The following is a 13575-nucleotide window of genomic DNA, read 5'->3' as shown; positions in this document are numbered from 1 at the left end:
AGGAACCTCATAGGGTGGGGCTAACCGGAAGCCAAGGCTGTAGGCTCCACCCTGAAACTCAGCCCCATCCAAGCTGAGCACAGAGGCTCTTGCAGTTTTCCAAGTCTAGTCGAATAAGGCTGTCTCCTGGCATAGATACAGCTGATCCTCCCACCCTACCAACTCAGGGAAGCAGAGAAAATGCCGAGACAAGGAAACAGATCACAAACAAAAGAAATGGAGGACAAAAAGCAACTGGATATAGAGTTCAAAACCACGCTTATAAGGTTTTTCAAGAATCTCCTAGAAAAGGCCGATAAAATAAACAAGATCTATGAAGATATGAAAAAGGATCAACTAGAAATAAAGAATACATTGTCTGAAATAAAAAAAAATATTATACAGAATCCTAAAAACAGATCGCAAGAATAAAGTCAAAGATTTGGAACACAAAGAATCAGAGGACACTCCTCTGCAGAAGCAAGAAGATAAGAGAATCCAGAAAGTTGAAGATAGTGTAAGAAACCTCTGGGACAACTTCAAGCGAACCAACATCAGAATTATGGGTGTCCCAGAAAATGATAGAGAGCAAGATACTGAAAACATATTGAAGGAAATAGTGACAGAAAACTTTCCCCACCTGGTGATAGAAAGAGACTCACAAGTCCAGGAAGCATACAGAACCCCAAACAAAAGGAATCCAAAGAGGACCACACCAAGACACATTATAATTAAAATTCCAAGAGCAAAAGACAAAGAGAGAATATTAAAAGCAGCAAAAGCAAAGCAGGTAGTTACCTATAAAGAAGCACCCGTACAATTGTCAGCTGATTTCTCAACAGAAACCATGCAGGCCAGATGGGAATGGCAAGAAATATTCAGGGTGATGAATAACAAGAACCTATAGCCAAAAATACTCTACCCAGCAAAGCTATCACTCAGAATTGAAGGCCAGATAAAGAGCTTCACTAATAAAAAAAAAAGCTAAAGGAGTTCATCACCGCCAAACCAGAATTATATGAATTGCTAAAAGGGGTTCTTTAGGAAGAGGAAGAAAATAAAGATAAAAATTATGAACAACAAATATGTAACTATCAACAAGTGAATCTAAAAGTCAAGGGAATTAAAAAACCTGATGAACAATATTAACTGTTGAATATAATAGAATCAGAGGTATGGAAGGGGAGTGGATTGACAATTCTCAGGGAAAAGGGGAGAGGGGGATGTGGGAAGAGACTGAACATAAACTGTGCACCTATGGATGAGGACAATGGGGGTGGGAAAAGGGCAGAGGGTGGGGTGGGAACCTGGTGGGGGGGAAAAATGAGGAACTCTTGTAATAATATGAACAATAAAGATTTATTTAAAAAAAAAAAAAGAAATGAGAAGAGACAGAATGGCATGAAAGCTGTTGTGGACTGTAATTGATCAGATGATGGGGGATCAAAGACGACACTCCAGTCGCTAGCATGGGAAATGGTGCCACCGGTTAAGGTGCTTGTGGGAAACCAGGGGAAAAGATTCTGGGCTGCCTTTGCGGTGAAGATCGAAATTATGGGGTGTAAGAAAGAGCTCAGATGGAGAGGAAGGTTTGAGCATCATCAGCATGTGGAGGACTTGAAAGCGGGGTATGGATGAGCTAAGACCCCCTTCCTGCTGGCAGGCATAGAGAGAGGAGGCTGTGGACCAAATCTGGCGGAAAAAATAGTGCTGAGAGACTGAGAGGAACACATCTGTGATTCAGCCACATAAACAAACAAAACCCGAGACCATCTTTCTCTGCAATCAGAAGCGGAGCCCCATGAAACCATAAAGAAGTGATGTGAAGTGAGGATCCTCATAAAGGAGATGAAGTGATAGGAACCGAGAGGTACATAAAAGAGATAATGACACAGGAATCAAGGGAAGAATTTCTGACGGGTCCTCGGCTGGTTAATTAGAGGTCTGGCCTCCTAGATCTCCTCCTCTGCTACGTGCTGCCACCGAGCTAATAGATTTCTCCACAAAAGGACATTTACATCAATGTATGACACCTGCTTAGATTCTCAAGCAGCCATTAATTACACATTCTTAAGAAAATGAGCTATGATGCAACTCTTCTAACTGTGTAATTCGTATTTAGCATTCTTAATCAGACGACTTTTCAGCTGCAAGATGGATCATTTCTATTCATCTTCGCTGGTTCTGACCAATTAAACATTTTCTTTCATAATCATAACGTTTCATGTGTCAAATCTTCAAAAGGAGAGGATCTTGTTAGGAACATACCATTTCCCGTTGCTAATTTATGCTGAATTAGGATTCTTAAAAGTTATATTATACATATAGGGCATCATTAAACATATCCAGGCTTAGTAGAACAATGGCCAGTATTATTCTGTGGCTTGATTTTGTATGAAATGTTTTTTCAGTAGAATTAAAGGCAAAACTTTATCAATTAAATTAATTCCTGTCAAATGGCGATCAAATTTTGCCGTTGGCCCATAAGCACTGAGAGAATACATATGATGATGATAAGAATGTGTAAGTTCATTGCAAAGCAGTCACTTTCTAAAGGAATTGGATGTCTACACCGACAGCCCTTTGGTGTTTTATAGCCTGACTCATGTTTAATGTGCACCGACGGCATGTATCTCCGAGTCATTTATTTCATAACTGCACAGCGGTCACTGTGGATTTCTTTTCCGGAAACCATCCATTCCCCATCATCAAAGCACACGGTTTCTGCACTGTGGGTTTCTGAGGGCACAGTGAGGGGTCTGGTTCCCAATTAGCTGCGCAGCCTGACTCCACGACCCTGCCCTAGCCAGGCCCCTCCCCTTGGCTCACAGAGTATAAGCAGGGAAAATCAGGAGCTTATGGCTTGGGGCAGTGGTCGGCAAACTCATTAGTCAACAGAGCCAAATATCAACAGTACAACGATTGAAATTTCTTTGGAGAGCCAGATTTTTTAAACTTAAACTTCTAACACCACTTCTTCAAAACAGACTCGCCCAAGCCGTGGTATTTTGTGGAAGAGCCACACTCAAGGGGCCAAAGAGCCGCAGTTTGCCGACCACAGGCCTAGATCAAGGCCAAACCCAGCAACGAAGCTTATGTACTATCTGCGGCTGCACAAACCCAGGCCCCTTGTCATTTATATATTGTCTTCGGCAGAGTTGAGTAGTTGCAACAAACACTATATAGGCAAAACCTAAAATATTTACTAACTGTCCCTTTACAGAGAAACATTGCTGACTCCTGGTACAGACTTCTTGTGCTTCCTCTTGACCATCTCCAGTGCTAGACAAATAAAACATCTTAAATCCTTTCTGGAGAAAGAATGTATATATATATATATATATATATATATATATATATATATATATACACACACACACACACACACACACACACACACACACACTGTAATCTCTGAACGCATAATAAACTGACCACTCAGTGTATATCTTATATAATAAAAGGCTAATATGCAAAATGTCCCCTTGACCAGGAGTTTGACTGGCAGACAGGCCAGCCAGCCAACAGCTCATATCCCCTCCCCCTGGCCAGGCTGGCTGGATCCCACCCTTGCATGAATTCATGAGGCACTGGGCCTCATACACACACACCACACACACACACACACACACACACACACACACACACTCTCTCTCTCGCTCTCTCTCTCTCTCTGAGTGGTCAGATTATTTTGCGTTCAGAGATCATAATAATCTGGCCACTCAGTGTATATAAAACACATTCCAAGAAGCTAACTGCATCAGGGTGTACCCCACTGGATACAAATCTCTGTCATCTGGAGACATCCTCCCTTTTTTTTCTCACACTGTCTCCTTTCCTCATACCTTTTTATTTGCTGCCACCCATTCAAGTCTGGAAACAGCCATCGGTTGGTCTAACATAACGCACTACACTCTGTGAGTTGATATGAGCCATTGATAGCTTTGCCCAAAGAGTCAAAGAGATTTGGGAGCCTGCAAAGTTAGGGGCTGGAGTTTGTGCGAGCGTCATAGGCTCAGTCACATGGGAGCACTGGGCCAGCAATGGGAATAGACGCTTCTTAAGGCAGCCAGACATGGGAGCAAAGCTAGGGACGGAGCTTGCTTCCTTATGTCAGAGACCCTTCTTGCTCATTACATACTGATAGGAGCCCTTGGTTTACTATCTCTCCCCCCTTCCATTTGACGCAATGTCCCTTAACATCTTTGGGCCTACCATGTCACATGGTCTTGGAACCAAGTCAAGACACCTATATTTGTGGTACACATTTTCTTGCAAAATCAAAATGCGTTCAGGGCCAGATCTACCCTTTGTGTATTAGTCTTCCCATTCACGAAAAGCTTTTCATGGACACATGGAGAATGGTTCCCACATTCAGCCTGAGAGCACAGACAGGAAACAGGAAGTGGAGAATGCAAGAAAGCTTTGCTCTCCATGCAGTGACGCTCACCATCAGGAGGCCAGCGGAGGTAGACAGCCACAGGGGCAGGCACCTTATGAAAAGTCAGGAAGCCCTGGAGGGCAGGGCCACGACCACTTCCTCCCACTTGTCTTTCGTACCTGATCTCCTTGCAGCGTGTGCTGGTCCAAGGGAGTCTTTGTGGCGATGTTGCTGTAGTAAGCGTAGGATAGCTCCCAGTCCAGGGGGTAGTCGTCAATCCCCTGGAAGTGTTTGTACCCAAGATTCATTGAAGACAGCCTCTCACTGCCCTGGCCTCCGACCAAGCTATACAACATGCCCTGTTAGGAAGAAATGGAGATAAGGGTCTTAAAATCCAACCACTGAAAGGTCGTGGGGCCCGTCCTTATAGGATCCTAGTCATTCCAAAGCATGTTAACAGGCCTTAACAGCCACAGATTCATGTTTACAGATTCCCGGATATCTCGCCTTCTACATGTCTAATAGCTTAAAATTCCTTGATTTTTGCCCTTCTTCAGTGAAAACCGGGGCCTTCCCTACCTTCTCCACAGTATCTCTGTGTATCTGCCCATTGTTTTAAGGGTCCCTGGTCTGCTTCAGCTATACCTTCTATGGCCAGGTGATCTGAAGCGTGGGCCATGTCCCAACCTCATGCTTTCAGAATGTCAGTGTTAGGAAGGGTCTTTTGAGGTCAACTGATGGAACAGCCTCATTTCATAGTTGAGGAAATAGAGGCCCAGAGAGGTGAAGTCATTTGTCTCTGGCCAACCAGCCAGCCACTTTGTGACAGAGACAGGGCTAGAATCTTCTAGACTATTCCACCTTTGTGGGAATTGCCTCAGGGACTCAGGAAAGCATGCCATCCCTCACGAGCTTCTACAAGCCAGAGACAGGCACAAAGGCATCACCGAAAAACAAAACAGAAAACGGAACCACCTGGGCCTGTCTAAGCAGTAGGACTCTCCAAACCCATGATGAACAAATCCAGAAAAAAGGTGACCGGGGACCGTTCAGTAGCACTTAACACAAACATGATTCCAAATGTTACGCAAGGGACATGACACATCTGGATCCAGAACCAAAAATGAAACCGGCTGGGATAGATTCTATTTTGAAGGCTGGATGTGTCAATACTTGGTTTCTAGGTCCACATGACTCCCCTTAGCTAAGAAGTCATGGGGTAATGGTCCCACAGCCAGAGCAGTTACAAGAATTGGGTAAGAAGTGCCTGTTCATGAAGGGCCGAGATTCTGGTAAGCCCTGCCCAAACTGTTCCTTAGCATGGACCAGTCACATCCCAGAGCCTAGGAAGGGACACTGAAAGCCAGAGCCTGTATTGAGCCTAGCCCTAGGATATTGATATTTTCTTTAAAAAAAAACCCACCTATATTTCTATGAATTTCAGAGAAAAAGGGAGAGAGAGAGAGAGAGAGAGAGAGAGAGAGAGAGAGAGAGAGACATAGAGGTAGAGATATCAATGATGAGAGAGAATCATTGATTGGCTGTCTCCTACCTGCACCCCACTGGGGATCAAGCCTGCAACCCAGGCACGTGCCCTGACAGGGAATCAAACTGTGACCTACTGGTTCATAGGCTGATACTCAATCACTGAGCCACACTGGCCAGGCTAGGATGTTGGTCTTGATGTAAAGATTTGAAAGGAGACCTGGAGCATGCACCTGTCCAGGTCCACCGGGGGCATGAGAGCATTACGCTGCAAATATAACGTGGGTGATGGATACCCCGGGAGCCCATGAAATACTCTACCTGCAGCCGATCCCGAGGTACGTTTAATCCAGTTTCATAAAAGACCGCGAGGTAGTAGGATGCTTTATGATACCCGCAGCAGCTGGCATCCATCAGGAGGGGGACCACGGAACTAATGTGGTGAAGACCATCAACACTGGAGAGTCTCTTTGCAGCCTTCTCAAACATCATCCCGCCGATCTCCAGCACGGACTCACGTTGGTGCGTCGGCACTGTAAGTCACACAATTCACAGCCCACGCAATTAGTAACCGGGGGATCAACGTGGCTTTTGAAAGAAGAGGGAAAAGCCAATTAACCCCCTCCCTAAGGTATTTATATGGTTGGTTCTGCAGAGCCTTAAAATATACCACCTTGTGGGGAGATAAATCAAACCCATTGGGGATGCCACAGTGTCATTCTGTAAATAGCTTTTCCTTTGGCACCAAATGACAGCCTAGATCCTGGGGAAAAGGATGTGCCTCATATCGCTGAGACAGCGCCTTGGGAGTAATTTACTCAACCAGTATAAGTCATCACCCAATCAGGATCACCGAAACTTCCAGGACTTTTTTTTTTTTTTTTTCCCCTTTAAGACTCTCTGAAGAAGAACGTATTTTATTTCAGGATTAGTTCCTGGGTGCTGCCCTAAAATGTTGAGCCACAGAAACTTGCTTTGAGATGCTCTCCTATGTTTTTGTCTCCAAATTTTCTCGTGGGTTTCTAAACACAATAACTAGCCAACGTTTCTTGAAGGCTTACAAAATGCCAAATTAGCAGTATGTCACGTCATCCCAACCATTTTATGAGGTGGTACTATAATTAGCATCCTCATTTTATTTATTTATTTTTTTTCAGAAGAAGGGGCTGGAGTCTGGAGAGGTCTAATGAACCTGTCTAAGGTTATGGTAGCTGGAGAGTGGCTGAGGCCAGCTTGGAGCCACCTGAGAGGTGGCATGTGTCTTTCCGGCTAAGCTGTGGGGAAGGCCACCCGCCACCTGCGCCCAGAGCAAAGAAGTCACATGTCCTGGCTCCTGGCACTTCTGCTCCAGCCCTCACAGGGTCTGAGCCATTACTCTTTCCATCCCGTGGTAGGTGCTGAGAAAGAAAATCACATCACTGAACAAATGGAATTTGCTCCTCTTTCTGTATTTTTTAATCCCTAAAGAAATAGCGGCTTTTTGTAAAGAAAAAAAAAAATCAAACAGTGATTTGTATAATATAAAAACAGAAGTTCTCTCTGTCTCTATCCTTCTTTCCCCGCCTCCCCAATTAAAACCTACTTATTCTCAGGAGATTTAAAAACAGGGCCCTTTTTATCATTAGAAGTAGTCAATGTTTCAGGGATTTTGCTTCAAAATTACAATAAACTCCATTAAAGTTTTCTTCACTAATTAAAAATGGGCTGTAAACAGGCAGCATATATGATTCTAATGAAGATTTTGAGAAAATGCTGCAGCTTTAGGATATTTTAATAAGAATAATCATTATAAAATAAGAATTAAAAAAAAACAATCAACTAATTCAATATGTTTTTGTGTCAAGGGTAGCAAAATGATTCTCATCATTTAAACAAATATTCTCCCAAGCCTTCTTTAATAGTGAGGGGAAACACTGTTAAAATCTTGGTATGCATGCTTCCAGACTTTTCCTTTGCACTGACAATAATTCATATACACATCTCTTTGCATATATGCATACACATATTTCTTCCAAAAAGTTCCTATAGATTCTGACCCTCAGCTTTTAGAAATTAACCATATTTCAATCCTGGTGGTCTGGCTCCGTTGGTTGACATCTCATGATCCAAAAGGTTGCTAGTTCAATTCCCAGGAAAGACATATACTCAGGTTTTAGGTTTGATCTCCAGTTGGGATGCATAGGAGAAGAAACCAATCTCTCTCTCCTCTTTCTCTCTCTGTCTCAAAAATCAATAAAACATTTTTTTTTTAAATTAACCCTATCTCTCTCTCAGAAATCAATAAAACATTTTTTTAAAAAAAATTAACCCTATCTCTTGAGTATCTGCCAATGGCTGGAGGTTCATTCATTCTAAAGCTTTAGGTTTGCATTCTAAAGAAGCGCTGTTGTCCTACCAGTTTTCTATTTTTAGACTCCTGGGTTGCTTCCCTTGGTTTTGCTATAACCAACAAGATGGCAGGGAACTATCCTTGAATAGTTCCCTCTGCTCATCTGTGGGGCTATATCTGAATAACAACACCCTTTTCCACCAGGAGTCTGGGATCACATTCTGGATGTTCCCTTTGCCAAGCTGAGAGAAGGATTCCATCCTGCTGCCCAGACAGGCAGGATGCGAACCTTCCCTGGATGCAGTGCCTGCAGCACTCCGATGGAGCCGCGAAATGAACCCCACTTCTGCTTGTACTTATGTTTACTTTTAAACTTCCTCCTATTCCTTTCTGAGGAATACTTAGAGAGGAAAAGGGAGGAAGGAAGAGAGAGAGGGAGAGAGAAAGAGAAAATAAGAGAGAGAAAGGGGTGGGGGAATGAGAAAGAGACAGAGAGAGAAAGAGAGAGAGAGAGAACACCAATCTGAGAGAAACATCAATCAGTTACCTTCTGGATGCTCCCTGACTGGGGATCAAACCTGCAACTCAGGTATGTACTCTGACCAAGAATTGAACCAGCGACCTTTCGGTGCATAGGACAATGATGCTCAACCAACTGAGCCAGCCACTCCGGCCCGGCATTTTGTTTACTTTGAAATATGTACTGTTTCTGATGCCCTTCTGTCCACATCCAGAGCAGGGCAACATTAGCATTTTGTTAACAACTCATCCCTGCCTCACCTGTTCTGCCAAACCCCCAACTTAGATAATGAGTTCTGCCCGAGTGCCCATGGGAGAGAAGAGACTCCGAGGAGAGAAGAGACTCCAAACCAAATGAAGCTCCAAATGAAACACTCGCCCCGCCGACCCCTGGCACGGAACCCCAGAAATCATTAGCAGAGTGTGCAGGGAGCTGAGGTTGCTGGAGAATGAGGAGCAAAAGGGAAATAATTCAGAAGCTCTAAGACATGGTTCAAAAACACTCTGCACACGGAAACCTGGGCAGGTGAAGACAGCTTTGTTAGCTCTTTCACATATTAAAATTACCCCCCGCCCCAATATACCAATCAGTATTTCCTCTGCAAAAGCATCTAAACAATTTTCTGCACTAGTGAACGTAATAACAAAAAAAAAAAAAAACAAGTCTAGAGTAAAACTCCTTTTTGCACGTTTTTTAAAGTTCAAATTCCCACTGTAGCACAAAACCCAAGCCGTGGTGGCACTGGTGGTAATGGTAGAACTGGCAATTGGAAAACCAGTTTAATGAAACTGTTAATTTCATCCATCTGGTTTCGCATATGCATTTTTCCTAGTTGATCTGTAACTGAAGAAACATGCCTTGTTTATGGAGATTAATGGCATAGTGGAAAACAAACAAAACAGGCAAAAAGAGACACTTCCCCATTTTCTTCCTCCTGCATCAGAAGCTGAGGACACAACCGACATCACCAGTTAATTAATCCTGACTGTTTTCCCAGAAAGCACAGCGCTGTTTCTTTCCCTCCTTTTTCTCTTTTATAGCAACGTCATAAGGTCACCACCCGGTGTGCCGTGATCGTTAAAAGAGGCAAAAAGCAGAAAATGAGAAGGTAGCCACTGGCAAGAGGGATTGCGAATTCAGAAGGCGAAAAGCAGACTCATTTTCTTGGGAGACGCATGGGGACATCAATAGGAAAGTCATTTTTCGTTCCAAGCTTCCAAAAGGTGTAATGCATCCAAAGTAGAAGTTAGAAAGCAGGGGGAGGGGGCGGGGGGGGGGGGGGGGGGCGGGGAGTGAAGGGAGAAAATGTCATTTAACCAGAAAAGGAAGATCTTTGCCAAGTTTACTGGTCTAAAAACCCAGGTGTTCCTCATTTGCATTCTGGCCAGGTGAGTCCCACTGGGTTCCTGAGACCTAAGGGGGCAGCTGATTCAATCTCAAAAGGAAACTATTTGTTCTTGACTGTATTGTGCTCATTTTCTGGTTTGGGACATGGAATGTCTCTCCCTCCCTCTGTCCCTTCCCTCCCAGCTTTCCATACTGCCATCAGGGATTATCTGGGCAGAAAAAATAGGGCCCTTTCTTTATACTTCTGTGAGTTAAAAAAAAAAAAATTATAATGTGTGCTTTCTTAAATAAAAAAAATAAAGATGATGGCTCCGCAATGAACAACAATGAAATAGCCCTTAAAGGACATAGTCTCCTGGAGTTATTATTATTTTTAAAAAATATATTTTATTGATTTTTTTTTTTTTTTTACAGAGAGGAATAGAGTTAGAAACATGGATAAGAGATAATCACCGATCAGCAGCCTCTTGCACACCCCCTCCTGGGGATGTGCCCGCAACCAAGGTACGTGCCCTCGACCGAAATTGAACATGGGACCCTTCAGTCCTCAGGCTGATGCTCTATCCACTGAACCAAACCGGTTTCGGCTCTCCTGGAGTTACTAAGTCACATGATTTCCATGCTCTGCGTTTCAGTCTCCAAATAAGCGCTGCGATTGTGGGCCACAGCGAGAAGAGTTAATGGCAAATTAGAGTGAAGCCAGGGCAGCCGGCAACCTCGGCATATTGTGTGGAGGCACCTCTTCCCCTGCACTCAGCTCAGCTTTGCAAAGCCTGGGGGGGCGGGGGGGGGGGGGGACAGGCCGGGCCCTGCAGGGAAGCACAGATGGTGTCCGCCCTGGGGGCAGAGCCCATCCTCAGACTTGGCCTTCTCCCGAGAACCATTTGCTGGCAGAGCTCAGATTTCCCGGAGCCACAGGCTCGGAGGTGCATAGGGCAGGATAAAAGGGAGCAAGGGACCAAGCAGTTCTGTCCTCGGGCAGATGTCTGGAGGGGCCAATCAGCTCACCTGCATCCCTCACTCATCCTTCCCTTTCTTCAGATCCCACCTACACTGGAGTCTCTGTGCCCTTTCTCACTTCTTCCACCACCAGCTCGCTCTGGCCTCCAGCTCCCCTGTCATTGTCATCCCAGCCCAGTCTGTCTCCTGGATGCCAGAGCCCCATGCAAAGGGGTTTGGGGTTCAAAGCATTCCATTTCAACAAGGAAAAGTGAAGGAGAGCAAAAGAAATAGCCAGCACACCTCCTAAATAGTGAAAAAGCGTGCACACTGAAATACTACCATCCTAGCATCAGAAAAAGCCCGAATGCTAATAGGGCAATTTCCATGCTCTGCCAGGAGCCATTTCCCTGGAGAACTGGAGGTTCCCCAGGAAACCACGCAGAAGCTGGCCAATCAGCATGTTCCCCTGAAGACCTGAGCATGGGAGGGGAGGGGGGTGCCTAGTGTTGGATGCCAGCCAGCAGCTGGACAGTGCTGAGCTTCGGGACAGAGCAGCCCAGGATAAGTCCCGAGCCAAGCAAGGACATCGGGATGCAGGACAGCGGCCGGGCATGCCTGCAGGCAGGATGAGTATTTCTGCCACATCTAAATGCACTGCATATAGCTGGGGCCCGGAGCAGCGCTGCCACCTTTAATTCAAAGGCATGCCAACTCTGGGAGGCGAGGCATTCATCCTCAGATACTTCAGAGTGGGAACCACCAGAGGGGACAGCTGCATTTTACACCAGGTTAGCAGCGCATCAGCTGTCAGCATGAAGCCTCCCGCCCCCACATTCCCTAGCACTTGGCAGAGATCCGTGTGGGGCTGGTCGATGCTGTTCATCACGGTTGCCCCAGGACCCAGCATAGTATTCAGAGGTACCCAACACGTGGATGCTCTGGACCTAGGTGTTGTTTTAGATCTGGGCACCCGTATACCTCAGCAACTGGACTGCAGAGATGTGAAAAGCAAGAAATGTGAGGGCCCATTCTCAGACTTGGCCTAGTTTATGCATGCCCATTACAAAAGGGCTCTTGCATTGCCTTTTGTAATGGACATGCATAGACTAGGAGGGATTCTGGTCTCTCGTTGCCGGGGAGAGTTGGGGAGCAGTGTCCTGGGAGACCTGGAAACAGAGCTACGTTTGTAGAGGTGATTTCGGAGCCAGGACAGCAGCTCCTGAGAGGTCACAGGCTAAAGAGTGCGCGAGAAATGGGAAAAACACAGAGAGAAAGCAAATAAAGCCACAGAACTCTCTGGCTGGAGTATTGTCACAGCTTGGAGAGGGCAGACCTTGAACCTGTGTCTCCCGGAAGTCTACCTCCTCGCTCCTTGAGTGACTCACGGACCCAACAAAGACTGTTTTAGCCCTGCCAATGGGATCACCTATTCACTTAGAGTGCATTCAGTTACTCATCAAATACTTCCCGAGGGTCTTCAGAGAAATCCTACTCCTGCTCCTGTCACATACACTCCACTGTGAAATCGGACGAGCAAATCCACTGTAATGCAGTAAGACAGAGACTGTGAAGGGGAAACCTACACATTGGCAGGGACAGCCTGCGAGATGGAGCCATCTACCAAAGGAAAGGAAAGACGACGTGAGGAGGCAGTACCTGAGGTGGGACTTGAAGGCTGTTTGAAGGCCAGGTGAGCTGAGATGTGTGGGTGGGTGAGGTATGTTTTTGGAGGGGAATGGTGCAGAAACACGCTGGGTGAGGTCATATGCAATAATGGCAACTACGCAGCTAACGTATGCCCAGCACTGTGCAGTACTGTGGAGAAGTAGAGTGTAAGTGGGGAGGAGAAACGAAGATGGAGGAATAGGTAAACACCTGAAATTGCTGCCTTGCACAACCACTTCAAAACTATGACTAAAAGACAAAACGGACATCATCCAGAACCACAGGAAGGCTGGCTGAATGGAAATTTTACAACTAGAAGGGAAGAGAAAAGTACACTGAGACTCACAGGAGCTTCAGAAGTGCAGAGGTAGGGAGGAGCACATGCAGAAAGGGCTGGCAACTGAGTGCACTGTTGTCTTTTTCAAGCTGGAGGAGACACAAGCTCCCAACTGCTCTGAACTCCAGTTCTGGGAGAGATTCTGGGGACTCAGACTCATATGGGGAGAAAATGGATTGTCTGGCATCGGGTGGAACTTGAGGGTGGCTTTCTCTCAGAGGTGCTTGCAGTGATTACCACGGGACAATGAGACCTGGGGGCCTTTTAGGGCAGGGCCGATGGTCAGCCATTGCTGTTTGCTTTGCCCTGAGACCCTGCTTTGCCCAAGCTGTGTGAAGAACTTTTTGCATATCAATGGCTTGGCCCTTTGAAATCTAAAATTACCTAACAAACTGCAGCTGAGTCAGAGAGACCCAGAACATCCAAAAGAAGGCCCAAGGCCCCACTGCAGCTTGAATTGCTTCATAGCTGGGCTTCATCTGGGCACTTCCAAACCCCAAACAAAGAAGATGAATCTGCAGATCTCTCCACAGCTCCTGCTGGGTGGCCTCAGGCAGAGGCTAAATTAGCAACTCCTTGGAGATCCAAGA

At 45.5% G+C, this 13575-nt stretch overlaps 1 protein-coding gene across 1 annotated transcript in view; it reads right to left on the bottom strand.

Annotated features, from left to right (window-relative positions):
- Positions 1-13575, bottom strand: part of SEL1L3 (SEL1L family member 3) — a 116484-nt gene that overhangs the window by 50623 nt on the left and 52286 nt on the right. Inside the window, exons 10-11 of the mRNA XM_036419145.2 lie at positions 6167-6378; positions 4540-4719 (exon numbers count right to left, since the gene is read on the bottom strand). Coding sequence (XP_036275038.1) covers positions 4540-4719; positions 6167-6378 — 392 coding nt within the window. The remainder of the gene's footprint in view (positions 1-4539; positions 4720-6166; positions 6379-13575) is intronic.

This window comes from Pipistrellus kuhlii, unplaced genomic scaffold, assembly GCF_014108245.1.
Source record: "Pipistrellus kuhlii isolate mPipKuh1 unplaced genomic scaffold, mPipKuh1.p scaffold_m20_p_1, whole genome shotgun sequence".
NCBI classification, from domain to species: Eukaryota; Metazoa; Chordata; class Mammalia; order Chiroptera; family Vespertilionidae; genus Pipistrellus; species Pipistrellus kuhlii.
The sequence above is the reverse complement of the archived record's forward strand: the minus strand, read 5'-3'. Positions and strand labels throughout refer to the sequence as shown.